General features: G+C 42.7%; 2 protein-coding genes across 3 annotated transcripts in view; one reads left to right on the top strand and one right to left on the bottom strand.

Moving 5' to 3' along the window:
• Positions 1-8,148, bottom strand: part of LOC146989357 (lactadherin-like) — a 39,717-nt gene extending 31,569 nt beyond the window's left edge. The window contains exon 1 of one of the 2 annotated variants that reach the window (XM_085804626.1): positions 7,896-8,148. In XM_085804626.1, coding sequence (XP_085660752.1) covers positions 7,896-7,995 — 100 coding nt within the window. In that variant the 5' untranslated portion in view covers positions 7,996-8,148. The remainder of the gene's footprint in view (positions 1-7,895) is intronic. The other variant, XM_085804621.1, reaches the window with a different exon arrangement.
• Positions 8,149-14,166: 6,018 nt separating this feature from the next.
• Positions 14,167-19,093, top strand: part of LOC146989356 (monoacylglycerol lipase ABHD2) — a 30,171-nt gene continuing 25,244 nt past the window's right edge. The window contains exons 1-4 of the mRNA XM_085804610.1: positions 14,167-14,356; positions 15,969-16,027; positions 17,696-17,736; positions 18,805-19,020. Coding sequence (XP_085660736.1) covers positions 18,812-19,020 — 209 coding nt within the window. The 5' untranslated portion in view covers positions 14,167-14,356; positions 15,969-16,027; positions 17,696-17,736; positions 18,805-18,811. The remainder of the gene's footprint in view (positions 14,357-15,968; positions 16,028-17,695; positions 17,737-18,804; positions 19,021-19,093) is intronic.

Genomic DNA, 19,093 nt, shown 5'->3' with positions numbered 1-19,093 from the left:
CTTTCACTCCGACTCATAAACTTGATAAAACAAACTTTGAAGAGCTGGAGATGAGTTCAGTTCAGTTCAGTTCAGTAGATTAGAAAACCGCCGTAAACTCACGTTAATGTTTCTGAGTGTAAGTTTGTTAAATAATTACAGGAGGTGAAGGGGTCGACTGCACCGTCATTAAAACACAGAGAGATTAGTCTTCGGTCTGAGGGAGCTGACTCACTGACGGGGGCGGGACTAGATCAGCTGCAGCTTCTCCCTCTTTCCCTTTCAGCCATGTGTGTTGTATTAGCTACTTGAACTAAGATGAAGTGTGATGATGATGATGATGATGATTTAAATTGACATGCCTGAAATAAACAAATTGATTGATTGATCCCGGGTCAGAGTCTGGAAAACCAGGAATGGTAAATGGTAAATGGACTTGCACTTATAAAGCGCTTTTCTAGTCAGTCGGACCACTCAAAGCTTTACGCTTTACAATGTAATGGTCGCATTCACCCTTTCACACACATTCATACAGCACTGCTCACAAACAGGCTTTGGAAGTGTATAGGTAGTGTTAGCCTGCCTCCAACCTAAAGTCGCTAATTAGCTTAGCTCAAACACTGGAAGTGTATAGGTAGTGTTAGCCTGCCTCAGACAGCGTTTGAGCTAAGCTAATTAGCGACTTCAGGTGGAGGCAGGCTAACACTACCTATACACTTGCACTTATAAAGCGCTTTTCTAGTCACTCGGACCACTCAAAGCGCTTTACACTGTAATGGTCACATTCACCCTTTCACACACATTCATACAGCAGTGCTCGCTGACTAATCATTCACACACATTCACACAGGGTGTCAGGGTGTGGGTTCAGTGTCTTGCCCAAGGACACTTCGACATGCAGACAGACAGGGGGAGCCGGGAATCGAACCGCTGACCTTCCGGTTAGTGAACGACCCGCTCTGCCGCCCACAGGAAGACCAACCAGGAAGACCAACCAGGAAGACCAACCAGGAAGACCAACCAGGAAGACCAACCAGGAAGACCAACCAGACCAACCAGGAAGCCCAACCAGGAAGCCCAACCAGGAAGACCAACCAGGAAGACCAACCAGACCAACCAGGAAGCCCAACCAGGAAGCCCAACCAGGAAGACCAACCAGGAAGCCCAACCAGACCAACCAGGAAGACCAACCAGGAAGACCAACCAGGAAGACCAACCAGGAAGCCCAACCAGGAAGCCCAACCAGGAAGACCAACCAGGAAGACCAACCAGGAAGACCAACCAGACCAACCAGGAAGACCAACCAGGAAGCCCAACCAGGAAGCCCAACCAGGAAGACCAACCAGGAAGCCCAACCAGGAAGACCAACCAGGAAGACCAACCAGGAAGACCAACCAGACCAACCAGGAAGCCCAACCAGGAAGCCCAACCAGGAAGACCAACCAGGAAGCCCAACCAGACCAACCAGGAAGACCAACCAGGAAGACCAACCAGACCAACCAGGAAGCCCAACCAGGAAGACCAACCAGGAAGCCCAACCAGGAAGACCAACCAGGAAGACCAACCAGACCAACCAGGAAGCCCAACCAGGAAGCCCAACCAGGAAGACCAACCAGACCAACCAGGAAGACCAACCAGACCAACCAGGAAGCCCAACCAGGAAGACCAACCAGGAAGACCAACCAGGAAGACCAACCAGACCAACCAGACCAACCAGGAAGACCAACCAGGAAGCCCAACCAGGAAGCCCAACCAGGAAGCCCAACCAGGAAGACCAACCAGGAAGACCAACCAGACCAACCAGGAAGACCAACCAGACCAACCAGGAAGCCCAACCAGGAAGACCAACCAGGAAGACCAACCAGGAAGCCCAACCAGGAAGACCAACCAGACCAACCAGACCAACCAGGAAGACCAACCAGGAAGCCCAACCAGGAAGACCAACCAGACCAACCAGGAAGACCAACCAGACCAACCAGGAAGCCCAACCAGGAAGCCCAACCAGGAAGACCAACCAGGAAGACCAACCAGGAAGACCAACCAGGAAGCCCAACCAGGAAGACCAACCAGGAAGCCCAACCAGACCAACCAGGAAGACCAACCAGGAAGACCAACCAGGAAGACCAACCAGACCAACCAGGAAGACCAACCAGGAAGACCAACCAGGAAGCCCAACCAGACCAACCAGGAAGACCAACCAGGAAGACCAACCAGGAAGACCAACCAGGAAGACCAACCAGGAAGACCAACCAGGAAGACCAACCAGACCAACCAGGAAGCCCAACCAGGAAGACCAACCAGGAAGCCCAACCAGGAAGACCAACCAGGAAGACCAACCAGGAAGCCCAACCAGGAAGACCAACCAGGAAGACCAACCAGGAAGCCCAACCAGGAAGACCAACCAGGAAGACCAACCAGGAAGACCAACCAGACCAACCAGGAAGCCCAACCAGGAAGACCAACCAGGAAGACCAACCAGGAAGACCAACCAGGAAGACCAACCAGACCAACCAGGAAGCCCAACCAGGAAGACCAACCAGGAAGACCAACCAGACCAACCAGGAAGCCCAACCAGGAAGACCAACCAGGAAGACCAACCAGACCAACCAGGAAGCCCAACCAGGAAGACCAACCAGGAAGACCAACCAGGAAGACCAACCAGGAAGACCAACCAGGAAGCCCAACCAGGAAGACCAACCAGGAAGCCCAACCAGGAAGACCAACCAGGAAGACCAACCAGGAAGACCAACCAGGAAGCCCAACCAGGAAGACCAACCAGGAAGCCCAACCAGGAAGCCCAACCAGGAAGCCCAACCAGGAAGACCAACCAGGAAGACCAACCAGGAAGACCAACCAGGAAGACCAACCAGACCAACCAGGAAGCCCAACCAGGAAGACCAACCAGGAAGACCAACCAGGAAGACCAACCAGGAAGACCAACCAGGAAGCCCAACCAGGAAGACCAACCAGGAAGCCCAACCAGGAAGACCAACCAGGAAGCCCAACCAGGAAGACCAACCAGGAAGCCCAACCAGGAAGCCCAACCAGGAAGCCCAACCAGGAAGCCCAACCAGGAAGCCCAACCAGGAAGACCAACCAGGAAGACCAACCAGGAAGACCAACCAGGAAGACCAACCAGACCAACCAGGAAGCCCAACCAGGAAGACCAACCAGGAAGACCAACCAGGAAGCCCAACCAGGAAGCCCAACCAGGAAGCCCAACCAGGAAGACCAACCAGGAAGACCAACCAGGAAGACCAACCAGGAAGCCCAACCAGGAAGACCAACCAGGAAGACCAACCAGGAAGACCAACCAGGAAGACCAACCAGGAAGACCAACCAGGAAGCCCAACCAGGAAGACCAACCAGGAAGCCCAACCAGGAAGACCAACCAGACCAACCAGGAAGCCCAACCAGGAAGACCAACCAGGAAGACCAACCAGGAAGCCCAACCAGGAAGACCAACCAGGAAGACCAACCAGGAAGACCAACCAGGAAGACCAACCAGGAAGCCCAGGATGAAGCCTCAGGTTCAACAGTCACAGCCATAAAACCTGTCACTCCTCTGTTCTTCTCACCAGCCTCAACATGACTCACCATGACTCATCGGTCGCTATGGCAACATAATAATGCAAGTACAAACTCGACTGAAGGAGATTTCTCCTACTACTACTACTGCTACTACTACTACTACTACTACAACTACTACTACTGCTGCTGTAGTGGGAATCTAGCTACAAAAAGCCACTTGAGGGAATCTGAAGGTGTTTCCAACTCATGATGGTGTGTCAAACAGTAGGTCCTCCATTGGATATGAATTTAACACTTTTATTAACTTGCAAAGCTTTAAAAACATTTATAAAAGGCCGGGTGCTGGTGACTTGATGTTGACTCAAAATCCATTCAGCGGTTTCACACACACACACACACACAAACACGGTTGGAAAAACTGTGTGGCTTCCCTGATCCTCCTCTCTGAGTCTGTCACATTAGGCTACACTGCAAAAACTCTACATCTAACCAAGAATATTTGTCTCATTTCTAGTCAAAACTAATCTCATTCTACTTAAAATAAGACTCATCACATTATAAAGCAGCTTGTTTTTAGACACTTTTTACTTCTTTCAAGCAGATTTTCACTTGAAATAAGTAGAAAAATCTGATAGTGGAGCAAGTTTTTCTTTCTTATTACAAATACAAAAGACTTGCTGCTTTCACTGGCAGATTTTTCTACTTATTTCAAGTGAAAATTAGTTTGAAACAAGTGAAAATGATCTAAAAACAAGTTCATTTTTAGGTGACGAGTCTTATTTTAAGTGGAAAGAGATTCGTTTTGACTAGAAATGAGACATTTTGACAAGAAATAAGACAAATATTCTTGGAAAGATGTTGAGTTTTTGCAGTGCAGCTACTCAGAGTGATTTCGTCTGACAGTTAGAGAGTAAAGACAAAGTCCTCCTAGGCGATAGAGAACGTATATGGTAAAGACTGTGGACCGGTCGGTGGACCAGTCGGTCCGGCTCGGCTGGTAGAAGTGACATGTTTCATGGAGAAGAACCAGTTCAGGTTGTAAATAACTTGTTTTGTTCTTTAAATCAAAGTTCAAAGTTCAAATCTTTATTGTCCCAGTTGGGAAACTGATTTGCAGCCAGGATCCAAAACACATAAAAACATACAATACCAATCACCTCATCTGAATCCAGATTCACCAGCACAGACCGGTTAGAGCTTAGACCTTTCAGACCTGTTGGTCTCTGACTCTATGATGTCATCTCAGTAAATCAGGGCTGATTTTAAAGGAATAGTTCACCACGCTATGAGATAATAACACAACGTTACCACACAGAGTTGTTTTAGAGGTAAATTCATGCAAAACCGCTGATGCGCGTTGCCTTCAGGGACAGTTTTTCATCAACAGTCTCTGTATTTCCCTCTAAAACAACTCTGTGTGGTAACGTTGTGTTATTATCTCATAGCGTGGTGAATGTGCAGCTCACAACTTGTCCACCAGAGCGTTGTGGAGTTGTTGGATTGTGTATTTGATGAGTTTGATGAGGGAAACCAAGAAATCCCATAATGAGCCTCCGTAGCGTAGCTCTGAGCAGCTCACGGCTCTGCTCCGCCGTTCTACAAACAGCTTGCACCGACAATTAAAGGTAACGAACCTACTGCTATGACTATAGGGATTATGGCAATGGGCCAGTTTGCTAAAATGTTGAACTATCCCTTTAATATTCCCCACTAAGACTTCTATAATGATCTCCAAATTCGTCCCTTTCCAGAGTTTCTCTTGAGGACAGACGGGACGAGACAGAGACCCTCAGAGCTGGAAAACACTTCACAAATCTCCCAAAGAACCGAATCTCCAAAACTTCACTACTGTTCTGATTCTTCAGACTGTGAAACTGATCTGGGATCTGGAGGATGTGGAACATCTGGAGGTTTAATCCTGGAGACTGGGACCAGTTCTGCAGCGAGGTTTTCTCTAAATGTGCTTCAGTCTCTACACATGAACAGAACTTCAAACCAACCGTTGTTATAGATGTAAAATACACAGAGGAACATGTATCCACCACTTTCCAGAGAACGACGCTGGGTGTCGCCATGACACTCCATTCATTACATTTTAGATTAACGTTAGCTGGGCTAACCGTTAGCTGTTAGCCGTTAGCAGTGTCAATAAACAATAACTCAATAAACGGCCCATGAAATACATTTTTCTCCAGCGGATATCTGAGTTCCAACATGACTGAGCTAACTGGAGTAGTTTCATGTCGTGTCCCACAACGGGAGGGTTTTAACAGCTGACGTCCTGATGTTAGCTTAGCTGCTGCTGTTAGCTGTCAGCAGCAGCTAAGCTAACAACTACGATAACCATGACTATTGGTGCGTTCCAGGCTTTTTAACCCGTAAGTCACAACTTCAAGTCACCAGTTACGAGTTTGTAGCGTTCCAGGCAAGTTACGAGTTACGAACTGGGAACTGGGAGCAGATCGATCTAGTACGAGTTCACAGGTGGGAAGTTACGAGTTTGACTGTACGTTCTAACGGGTAACCATAGGAACAGGTCGGAAAAACACGAGTTACGGGTTGCCTGGAACGCACCATAATTACAAAAACGTGCACACAGAAATAGTAATGTTTGTTCAATAATTAGTTTTATTGACTTAACAAACATCAGATTTAGCCCGGAGCCCCCACATTTGGTGCCTACACCGGTGGCTAGTTACTGTTATCTAATAAAGGCATGAAAAGCCAAAAAATATACTTAAAAAAAAAAGAGAATTAAAAAAAACATTTGTTGGTGTCAGGTGTAAACAAACTCCTGTTTCCATGGTGACGGCTGACGGCTGGACGTCTATGTGCTGGATTAAGAGCTGCAGGATTAGTCTGAGCCGTTACACAACATGACTCAGGACACGCGACACACATCACCTGACGACAGGTGTGAAACCACCACACACACACACATCATTAACACACACACACACATCAACATCAACATCACGGCCACATGTCACATGACTCTGACTGCAGCTGCTGCACCGCGGCTGCAGACGACAACACACATGGTGTCGTTGTCTTCTCCATCTGCACAGCATCACAGGTGTCATCAACACACAACAACACAACAACAACACAACCTGACAGGACCGTTTAAACCGACTCTCTGCTGAACGTCTCATGTCCTCAACACAACAGTTTCTAACCTCGAGGTGACAACAGTTACCACTTTAACCTCTGGTCAAACTCTGAGTTCAACTAAAACACAAGATGGAAGAGAAACGATAGAAACGATGAAGTGATAGAAACAGTAGAACTGGTCCAGATGAAGCTCAGGAGGATTGAAGCAGACTAGACCTTTAGACCTTTAGGACACACACACACACACACACACACACACACACACACACACACACACACACACACACACAGAGGCATCAACAGACTCACACAGTAACACAACACAACTCTAACTAACAGTAACTCTGAATTTAACCCTAACTAACATTAACACTAAGTCTAATAGCCTAATAACACAACATTAACTAACACTAACACTAACTTCTAACTCTAACATTTAGCATAGGTAGCAGTAATACAGTCTAATACAGTAAGTAACCCTAATAATAACATTAACATTAACCAACACTAACACTAACTTGTAACTCTGAGCCTTGTCATTGTGCGGACTAGCCTAACTAACATGACTGTAACAGTTATTCTAACAGCCTAATAACACTTATAACATTAACTAACAGTAGCCTAACTCTCAACATTTAGCCTAATAACACAACATTAACTAACATTAACTAATATTAACCAACACTAACAGTAGTCTAACTTGTAGGCTATCTCTGAGCCTTGTCATCGCGGTGTCTGAGCTCTGTGTCTGCGGATTAAACTGTGGTTAAAACCAACTCACCTCTAACATTAACTAACATTAATATTAACTAATATTAACTAATATAGCCTACTAACCAACACTAACAGTAACTTGTATCTCTGAGCCTTGTCATCGCGGTGTCTGAGCTCTGTGTCTGCGGATTAAACTGTGGTTAAAACCAACTCACCTCTGACTCAACACGGCTCCAGCAGCAGCAGAGTCCTCACATTAACTAATATTAACTAACATTAACATTAACTAATATTAACTAACATTAACATTAACTAATATTAACTAATATACTAACCAACACTAACAGTAACTTGTGTCTGTGCGGATTAAACCAGCTGAGCTCTGACTCAACACGGCTCCACCAGCAGCAGCAGCAGCAGTTTACTAACCTCCACGGTGGTAGAAACTACTCAACTCATCATTTATAACACACATATAACCTATATAAACATGATTTAAAGCTGATTTAAAGCTGATTTAGAGATGATTTAAAGATGATGTAAAGCTGTGAACTGACCTGTGACTGAACACCGCCCTACAACCAGCAGCAGCAGCAGCAGCAGCAGCAGACTCCTCGGTGTTAGAAACCGCCTCACTAACCCTCCGCTGAGGCTCATCTTGTTCAGGTGTCTGTTTGTTTTCTTCTGCTCTGTTGTCGCCTCAGTTTGTCACTTTGTCAGTTTGTTGGTTTGTTAGTTTGTTGGTTTGTCGCTTTGTTGTCGGTCTGTTTGTTTGCTCGGAGCGGCGCTGCCTTCAAGTGCCGTGGGAAACCTGAGACCTCTCAGCCTCTCGGCTTCTCTCTGGGATGAGGGCTGGATTAGTGACGTCATCAGAGGGGCGGGGCTAGGGACGTTCAAGAGAAACGTCACAGTTTATTAACCAATAGATCAGTTCTACTCTTTTTTATTTCTTTCCTTCTTTCTTTCTATATTTAAAGTTTCCTACAGATCTGTATTTAGGGTTAACCTCATTGAAAATACTTTCCACTGCAGACATCTAAACAACAACAACAACAACAACAACAACCAGACAGAGGTTTACTGCGATCCTATTGGCTCTGAGTGATCTGATCGATCCTATTGGCTCTGAGTCTGATCGATCCTATTGGCTCTGAGTCTGATCGATCCTATTGGCTCTGAGTCTGATCGATCCTATTGGCTCTGAGTCATCTGATCGATCCTATTGGCTCTGAGTCTGATCGATCCTATTGGCTCTGAGTCTGATCGATCCTATTGGCTCTGAGTCTGATCGATCCTATTGGCTCTGAGTCTGATCGATCCTATTGGCTCTGAGTCTGATCGATCCTATTGGCTCTGAGTCTGATCGATCCTATTGGCTCTGAGTCTGATCAATAATGTAACTAGTTCTGGTGCTGAAGCACTGATCAGTTAAGTGATTGATCAGTTATCAATATGTTAATAGACGTATTGATTAGATCTACAGCTACAGGTCAGTTTCTGTCTGAGGATCAAACTGCTTCATGCTACTGTAGAGCTGGAGGTACTGGTAAAGTAATAGATTACTGTGGTGTAGAGCTGGAGGTACTGGTAAAGTAATAGATTACTGCGGTGTAGAGCTGGAGGTACTGGTAAAGTAATAGATTACTGTAGTGTAGAGCTGGAGGTATTGGTAAAGTAATAGATTACTGTGGTGTAGAGCTGGAGGTATTGGTAAAGTAATAGATTACTGTGGTGTAGAGCTGGAGGTATTGGTAAAGTAATAGATTACTGTGGTGTAGAGCTGGAGGTACTGGTAAAGTAATAGATTACTGTGGTGTAGAGCTGGAGGTATTGGTAAAGTAATAGATTACTGTGGTGTAGAGCTGGAGGTACTGGTAAAGTAACAGATTACTGTGGTGTAGAGCTGGAGGTACTGGTAAAGTAATAGATTACTGTGGTGTAGAGCTGGAGGTACTGGTAAAGTAATAGATTACTGTGGTGTAGAGCTGGAGGTACTGGTAAAGTAATAGATTACTGTGGTGTAGAGCTGGAGGTATTGATAAAGTAATAGATTACTGCGGTATAGAGCTGGAGGTACTGGTAAAGTAATAGATTACTGCGGTGTAGAGCTGGAGGTACTGGTAAAGTAATAGATTACTGTGGTGTAGAGCTGGAGGTACTGGTAAAGTAATAGATTACTGTGGTGTAGAGCTGGAGGTACTGGTAAAGTAATAGATTACTGCGGTGTAGAGCTGGAGGTACTGGTAAAGTAATAGATTACTGTGGTGTAGAGCTGGAGGTATTGATAAAGTAATAGATTACTGCGGTATAGAGCTGGAGGTACTGGTAAAGTAATAGATTACTGTGGTGTAGAGCTGGAGGTACTGGTAAAGTAATAGATTACTGTGGTGTAGAGCTGGAGGTATTGATAAAGTAATAGATTACTGCGGTATAGAGCTGGAGGTACTGGTAAAGTAATAGATTACTGCGGTGTAGAGCTGGAGGTACTGGTAAAGTAATAGATTACTGTGGTGTAGAGCTGGAGGTACTGGTAAAGTAATAGATTACTGTGGTGTAGAGCTGGAGGTACTGGTAAAGTAATAGATTACTGCGGTGTAGAGCTGGAGGTACTGGTAAAGTAATAGATTACTGTGGTGTAGAGCTGGAGGTACTGGTAAAGTAATAGATTACTGTGGTGTAGAGCTGGAGGTATTGATAAAGTAATAGATTACTGCGGTATAGAGCTGGAGGTACTGGTAAAGTAATAGATTACTGCGGTGTAGAGCTGGAGGTACTGGTAAAGTAATAGATTACTGTGGTGTAGAGCTGGAGGTACTGGTAAAGTAATAGATTACTGTGGTGTAGAGCTGGAGGTATTGATAAAGTAATAGATTACTGCGGTATAGAGCTGGAGGTACTGGTAAAGTAATAGATTACTGCGGTGTAGAGCTGGAGGTACTGGTAAAGTAATAGATTACTGTGGTGTAGAGCTGGAGGTATTGGTAAAGTAATAGATTACTGTGGTGTAGAGCTGGAGGTATTGGTAAAGTAATAGATTACTGTGGTGTAGAGCTGGAGGTATTGGTAAAGTAATAGATTACTATGGTGTAGAGCTGGAGGTATTGGTAAAGTAATAGATTACTGCGGTGTACAGCTGGAGGTATTGATAAAGTAATAGATTACTGTGGTGTACAGCTGGAGGTATTGATAAAGTAATAGATTACTGTGGTGTAGAGCTGGAGGTACTGGTAAAGTAATAGATTACTGCGGTGTAGAGCTGGAGGTACTGGTAAAGTAATAGATTACTGCGGTGTAGAGCTGGAGGTATTGATTAGCTCTACAGCTACAGGTCAGTTTCTGTCTGAGGATCAAACTGCTTCTGTAATTATCAATAAAACAACTTCATTTTCATTTCCTTTACAGTTTATTATAAACATTCTGTTTTATTATGAGCACATGAACGCACCGCTGGTCTGGGGACCTTCATTCATTCATTCATTCATTCATTCATTCATTCGTTCATTCATTCATTCGTTCGTTCATTCATTAATTCATTCGTTCATTCATTCGTTCATTCATTCATTCATTCATTCATTCATTCGTTCATTCATTCAATCGTTCATTCGTTCAATCGTTCATTCATTCGTTCGTTCAATCGTTCATTCATTCGTTCGTTCATTCATTCATTCATTCGTTCATTCATTCATTCGTTCATTCATTCATTCGTTCATTCATTCATTCATTCATTCGTTCGTTCATTCATTCATTCAATGTTCACACTGAATCTAATATAGAATTGGATGTTTTTATAATGAGCAGAAACCAACTGCTACTGTAGAGCTGGATTATTGGTAAAGTAATCCAGCTCTACTACTCTATTATAATAATATAATAATATATGATCACTTCCATTGGCTCCCCTCAGGGATGTGTTCTGTCCCCTCTTTTATTTATTTTATATACTAATTCATGTTCTAGCATCTTTCAAAATAGATTTTTTATGAAGTATGCAGATGATACTGCCTTGGTCAGTCTTTTATATGATGAGGAAAAGGAGCATGGCCCAGTACTTGAATACTTTGTTAACTGGTGCGAAAAGTCAAACCTCCTCCTCAATCCATCTAAAACCAAGGAAATGTGTGTTGATTTTAGAAAAGAGGAAGCCCCCAACACAGTAACCTTAATTAATGGAAAGCCAATACAACAAGTCTGTGAGTTTAAATACTTAGGGATTGTGCTTGACAGCAAGCTTAAGTGGGACAAGTGGACAGATCAAATCTGCACCAAGTCTCAACAAAGAATGTTCCACTTAAAGAAACTCCTGTCCTTTAATGTTGAAAGGAGAATGCTTCTATTGAAAGAATATGGCAAAAAAGGGCTCTTACTCCACACCACACCATCAAATAATAAGTACACTGGACTTTGCTCTCTGTCGATTGGACCATTCCATTCTATGACTTTGTGACAAGCCAAGCTACAAGATGAGACTGTTGTTCACTCATGACGGACAAATATGGACGCATGTGCAAACACACACGTAATCTGTATGTACTGTCTAGAGCTAAACTTCAGCTCTGTATACTGCCTGCTGCCAACATGTCATGTCAAATGTCATAAGTAAAAGTATGTTATATCAAAATGTAAAAAAAAAAAAAAAAAAAAAAAAAATTATGTTATGATCTGTATACTATCTACTACCGTAACATGTTATGTCAAAATGTCATAAGTAAAAGAATGTTACATCAAAATGTAGTGTGTGTGTATGTATGTATATATATATATATATGTATGTATGTATGTATATATATATATATATAATAATAAGAAAAGAAGAAAAAAGCAAAAAGATATGTATGTATGACAAATATTCTTATTCTGTGGGTAATGGGGGCGGGACTAGATAAGCTTTTGCTTCTCCCGCTTTTCCCTTTCGGCCATGTATTGTATTATTTGATGATGAAGTGTGATGATTATGATTTAAATTGACATGCCCGAAATAAACAAATTGATTGATTGATTGATTGATTGTATGGAAGGCATTTACAGAGATAGGATAGAGAAAAAGGCAAGGAATATTATAGGTGACCAAAGGCACCGGCCCCTTGCCCACTCATTTAACCCTCTTCCATCCGGGCGACGATATCGCCCCCCTCTGTTTATTAAAAACAGAGCTAAATTTTCTTTTGTGCCCCAGGCCATTAAATCCCTTAATAATAATCGATAGTCACTGTTAGTGTTGGTCAGCCCATAGCCTGCTCAGCTGGTCTGACCAGGTTAAGGCTGAGATGAACATAAAAACTGACTCACTGATGATGAGTGTTAATGATGAGTGTTAATCTGTGTGAAAGTTGTACTGTGCTGTTTTTATCTGTGTTGTTGTTGTTTTTTAGATGAAATGTCAAGTGATCTGCTGCAGCTCAATTTCCCTACGGGGACAAATAAATTACTACTACTACTACTACTACTAGATTACTGTAGTGTATCTGGAGTTATTAATCAATCAGCAGTAAAAATCTCAAAGTGAATTAGATCGATCAGACAAAACAAACATAATAATTTAATAATTTGAATGTTTTAAACCACTTCTCTCTGGTTCTGTCTCAGTCATTCGACCTCGGTGTCGACAGAGAAACATTCATGGTCGGTTTTACACCTCAGTGATAATCTGACAAATATGTGAAGTTTGATTAAAGTCGTTAATCTGCTGGTTGGTTGTTAATCTGCTGCTGTGATTTAATCTCTGTGGGAAACACACACACACACACACACACACACACACACACACACACACACACACACACACACACACACACACACACACACACACTTCCTCTGCTACATATAGCTAATAATAACAATAATAATAATAATAATAATAATATAATAATAATATTAATATATGACCATATATCATATGGTCAATCAGATGATTACACTGTAAAGAAGTTTTACTGTGATCATATGAAAGACCTTTAGACCTTTAATGGACAAAAACACAATAAAAAGCTTCTTTCTGACCCAAACCCTCTATTTTAATTGTAAATGTATATTGAGTTTGTTCAGTAGTTAAAGTGGTAACACACAGAGTTAGACTTTGTGGCCCTCAGCTGGACGTTAGACTGTAACTGCACTAATAACACTCAGTAATAATGACACAAAATACAATTTATTGTGATTATAGATATAAATACTTTTCATGTCTTTTCATTATAATAAAACAAACGGACCAGAAAACCCATTCACTCCCAAAACCCATTCACTCCAATGTATGTGTGTTGCCCACTTGCTGGTAAATTGATGAAAACGGCCGTGTTTTTGTTTTTAAAAGTCTTGGTCATATCAGATTAGAATTTGTTTATTATAAAATGTAGATTGAAACATTCATGTAGACAACTGTTTTGTTTCTTTTACTCTCCTATGTGTTAATGTTTATCTGTAAAGGATCCTCAATGATGCTATTAACGTCTATAAATGTCCTTAAATTATTGAAAACACCACACTGCTCATTCACCAACAATGCAGAGATGTCAGTTCTGTCCACCAGGAGGCGCTGCCATTGGACCGATGCTGTCACTACTCTCTGTATGGTCGTTACACACTGCTCTAGTCTCGAGGCCACCAGAGCTTTAGGGGCGTGGAAAGTGACGCGTAGAAATGGAATGTTGCGTCATCGGCGGTTGGACCAATGGAAAGGCCGGTATGTAAATACTGCGCTCTGGTAGGAAGTGAAGTCGTGGGGTGCGGAGCTAACTGCATAGATATGAGCTAACTGGAGCTAACTGCATAGATATGAGCTAAGAGGAGCTAACTGAAGCTACAAGAGGAGCTAACTGAAGATAACTGAAGCTACGAGAGGAGCTAACTGAAGCTAAGAGCATAGATATATAACGTTAGGAGCTAACTGGAGCTAAACTGGGCTCTGGACCGGAGGACAACAGCTACATAAACGAGCAGCAAACCGATGACATGTCACGGATGTAACGTTAACTCGTCGTGTGGAGCAGCAGCGAGCTGTTTGTGTTTAAGTCTCCCAGCTGAGGTGAGTTAACTTACTGTTGTGTTAACTAGCTAACAGCTACGATGCTGCTGCTGTCCATAAGTTACAGTAGCTAACTTATATACTGATGCTGCCTCGTTACATCGGTCAGTAACGGGTCAAAACGGACCGTTACATCTTCTGTGTCTCAGGATAAACATTAAAAACCTGCAGTTAAACAGGAAACAGTCGCTACAGGCCAGTTAGCGCTAGTGCTAATGTTGGTGTTCACTGTTAACTGGTAGTGTAGTAGTGTCAGTGCTAATGTGAATGTTACTGTCACTGTTAGTGTTAGTCTTTATGTAGTGTTACTGTTGATAGTGTCAGTGTTAATGTTAATGATGGTGTTAATAATAGTGTTAGCGTTAGCATTAATGTTAATGATGATAGTGTTAGTGTTAACATTAACAGCTGGACAGTTCATTCAGTCGTTAAAGGAGCAGAAAATATATAAAAACACATTCTAATTTAATGTTTTTAAAGGTATAGTACGTAGGAGTTCCCCCATCTAGCGGTGCGGTTGCATATCTGAAGGTATTCTTGATGTTGCATTCAGGTGAAATGGGGCAGACGTCAGACAGACAACAGACGCTGCAACAGGATAAACAAGCCTCTATGTAAACAAGTGGTCCGTGACAACATGTTGTCATGGTGATGTGGTATTGTTTTAGTAAAATGACATCCGGTTGGTTTGCCGACGGCCGTCTGCCTGACTGCACCTGAATGCAACACCAGTGCCTCCGTCCTTCCTCACACTACACAGTGGTGACGGTTTTAACAGGCCGTTTCCGTGGTTACCTACGGTCACATATTTGATTTTTGATAAGAAAAAGCCAAATAAGTTACACACTGGAGCTTTTAATGATAGTGTCAGTTTTTATGTAAATGTGTGTGAAGCCTGTTCCTCTCCAGCTCTCAGTAACTGACCAGAGAACAGTTTGTGTCTCTGATTGTTGTGACAAACAAGTAGGAAAAGCTCATTAAAGCTCTTTTAGCATCGTTCAGTAGTGAAGTGACACAAACACTCGTTCACCTGGACTGAGCTCTGCAGATACACTCACATACAGTCAGGTATAGATATATAGTGTATAGATATAGTGTAGGTGTAGTCAGATACAGTCAGGTATAGCTAGGGCCTAAATAGTGTATAGATATAGTGTAGGTGTAGTCAGATACAGTCAGGTATAGATAAATAGTGTATAGATATAGTGTAGGTGTAGTCAGATACAGTCAGGTATAGATAAATAGTGTATAGATATAGTGTAGGTGTAGTCAGATACAGTCAGGTATAGATAAATAGTGTATAGATATAGTGTAGGTGTAGTCAGATACAGTCAGGTATAGATAAATAGTGTATAGATATAGTGTAGGTGTAGTCAGATACAGTCAGGTATAGATAGGGCCTAAATAGTGTATAGATAAAGTGTAGCCAGTGTAGGTGTGTAAACCGAGATGTGAGAAATCAGATTATTCAGCAGTTTGATGGATAAAGAAAGTAAAAGCTGAGTAAAGGAGTCTGATGATGTGATGTGGTCTGAGGCTTTCACACTTTTACACATTTCTTCTGTCAATAAGAGTGACTGGATGTTTGTGTGTTTGATGTTCTGCTCTTCAGGTTCGACCGCTTCACTGTGACTCGCTGTCAGACTTCTGAAACAGACTCGTACAGACCACGTAAGTAAAGGCTCTTTTAGGGTTAACCTGGTTTATCATTGCAAAACACTGTCTATTGTCCGTTGTCTCGTCAACACAACATCCTGTTTTGTATCAGCAGCAGACACTCTGGACTTTCTGTTCTTCCTCTTTTTTATTCGGTACTTTTAGATGTTTCATGTTAGAAACGTGGTCAACTTTCCACCGGATGTTTTGATGTGTATCTGTATCTCTGTATCTGTGACTTGTGCTGCCATGTCACTGACTGTTGAACCACAGCAGCTCTGCTGAGTGTAACGACCTATTGAAATAATCAGATAACCGTAGCGAGGCCTCTCATAGGCCCATGTAAGATGTAATGTGATAAAGATAAGTGTGTTAACCCTTGGATGCATGAGCTACCAATACCTACACTCTTCCATGAGTGGGGTCAAAAATGACCCCAATTAGAATCAATGCGTTTTTGCAATATTTTGGTTAAAGATGATGATTTTCATTATATTTTGGTCAACAAAAGAGTGATTTCATTTTTGACTTGTCCATTTATCACTTTTTATTCACATTTGATCACAAAACATTCAATCAAGTATCAAAAATGTCAAAATCCATTGTTTGTGTGTCCGTCTGTCTGTTTGACTATGGAGGACAAAAAGAGAACATTCAGTAGATCTGGGGACCATAACACTGTCCATACATATGTAAACACACAAACATCTTCTCTCTTCTCAGTGTGCGGCAGGATCACTTGTCAGGCAAGGTCCTCGGGAATCCTAGCTGGCCTCCTGTAGCAGCCATGATACTTTAGATGAGAAAACATAAAAAGGACAATGTTTGAATGGCACATAAAACTACTGTATAAATGAATACGTAGCTATGTAAGTCAATTTCTGGGCATTTATATGTAAGTAAATACACAGACATGCATACACACACACACACACACACACACACAGACACACCATATACATCACATCAACACACCATACATACATCACATCAACACACCATACATACATCACATCAATAATCATATAACGGGTTAGCTTTTATTATAGGGAAGTTATAGGTATATTAAGAGTCTCACTCTCTACACAACAAATGCAGTTATGTTAGCTACCTTACTATACTAACATCAAAGTACTAACATTACTTTGCAATTAGCTAAATTGTGCCTACTTTGTAACAACAAAGTAGGCTAATTTGGTGACAATAATACTAACGTTATACTCTATCACAGAAAACTCATGGATGTGGAAAATAAGTTCATAAATGAAGATAATACTTACATGTATGTTGCTGTGTAAAAATGACCTCCTGGGTGGTGAGACTGCTGACATTAGATGTTTAAGTGGGACAGTAACAGTATACTGACAGTCAGTGTTGATGAGAATCAAAGGTTCCTTGGAAATTCCATAGGAAATGCTTGGGGTCATTTTTGACCCCGCTTATGGAAGAGTGGGGTAGTGATACAAAAACTGCAATTTCTTAAAAGTAATGAAATATTTTTTAAAAATACAAATGGCCTCATGTCACAAACATGTTTTATGAGGAATACCTGGAATATGAAATTATAATTACTTTTAATTTCAAAGATTTTGAAGAATAACAACGCATGGGGTCATTTTTGACCCCACTTATGCATCTAAGGGTTAAATAACCGGACATTGTTCCCACCTTCTCTCCTCCCAGATCTGTTCCTGGAAGCCTCTGGCACGGAGAAGAAGATTTAGGTCAGTCTTCACTACTTCACTGGACATTTCACTTAATCACATTTAACCAAGAACTCAAGACTAGAATTGTGTTAATTATTTCACTGGCATGTAAATACTCCTAAATATACACAAATTCGGCGAAATAACTGCGGTGACAGCTCCCAGTCAGGCAGCGATGGGTTCTGTGAGCGAAGCGGGCATTTGAATGCAAGCGCCAAGAAGTGGACCTTTTCTCTTCTGTAATGTCTAGGAAGGCTGGGAGGACATGTGCCGTCCTCGACTGCTCTAATATCAGCAGAACACAGCCCCTTACTTCAGGAGGAGTGTCCGTGTTCAGACCGTAACGTTACGTACAGCGTGTCAGCAGCAGCAGCAGCAGCAGCAGCAGCAGCAGCAGCAGCAGCAGTCACAGCTGACCTGTACAACCTGGCTACCCTCCCTTCTCACCGTTACCTTCACATCGTGTGGACAGTGGACGGTCTGTGAATGTCTGACTGATCCCTTCAATATGATGTGATCATGGTCGTCTAAAAGCCGGTGTAAAATATGTCCGACCCATCCGCAGCTCAGGTCATTTTGACCATAAATCAGAGACCTGTAATTGACGTTTTTTCTGATCATCGGAGGCCAGCTGATCAGTAAAATATTCTTGAATATCTAAAACAAAGCACAAGTTGTTGTTGTTTTAATCCACATGATTAAATATCCCGCTGCTGGCTTGCTATCGTCAGCACGCATAACGTACCGGTACGTTATATTGTTTATGATACAGTCTCTTATCTCTCTGTTACTCTAATCTTTCCTGCTAATCGCTCAAACAAATGATTAATTCCTAAATTAATATTGGTATTCATGTAAGATACCTTAATCAGTTACTGGGGGGCACTAAACATCACCAATGCAGCCTATTGATGATGCTGTCATAGAGAATCAGGTTACTATGACTGACACATGTCACCGCAGCAATGGCGCCGCAGCAAGATGGCGGCATGGCGGCACACACAAATCACTCTCCGAATTCGTGTGTACGTGTTTCTGAAATGCATGTGTCTGAACGAGGTGACCTCCTTTGTTTTTCCTCCTCAGAGTAACCATGAACAGCCACGAGGCCGACGTGAACACGCTCTCTCCCGAGCTGCCGGCCATGTTTGACGGCATGAAGCTGGCCGCCGTGGCGACGGTGCTCTACGTCATCGTCCGCTGCCTGAACCTCAAGAGCCCCACGGCCGCCCCCGACCTCACCTACCAAGACACGGCGCTCAACCGCTTCCTGCTCAAGTCCTGTCCCCAGCTCACCAAAGAGTAAGTTCCTCTAGTCCCCAGCTAGTTCCTCTAGTCCCCAGCTCACCAAAGAGTAAGTTCCTCTAGTCCTCAG

The sequence above is a fragment of the Trachurus japonicus genome, chromosome 3 (genome assembly GCF_045865225.1).
Source record: "Trachurus japonicus isolate A0001 chromosome 3, Traja_1.0".
Lineage (NCBI taxonomy): Eukaryota > Metazoa > Chordata > Actinopteri > Carangiformes > Carangidae > Trachurus > Trachurus japonicus.
This window is presented reverse-complemented; position numbering and strand designations above follow the sequence as displayed.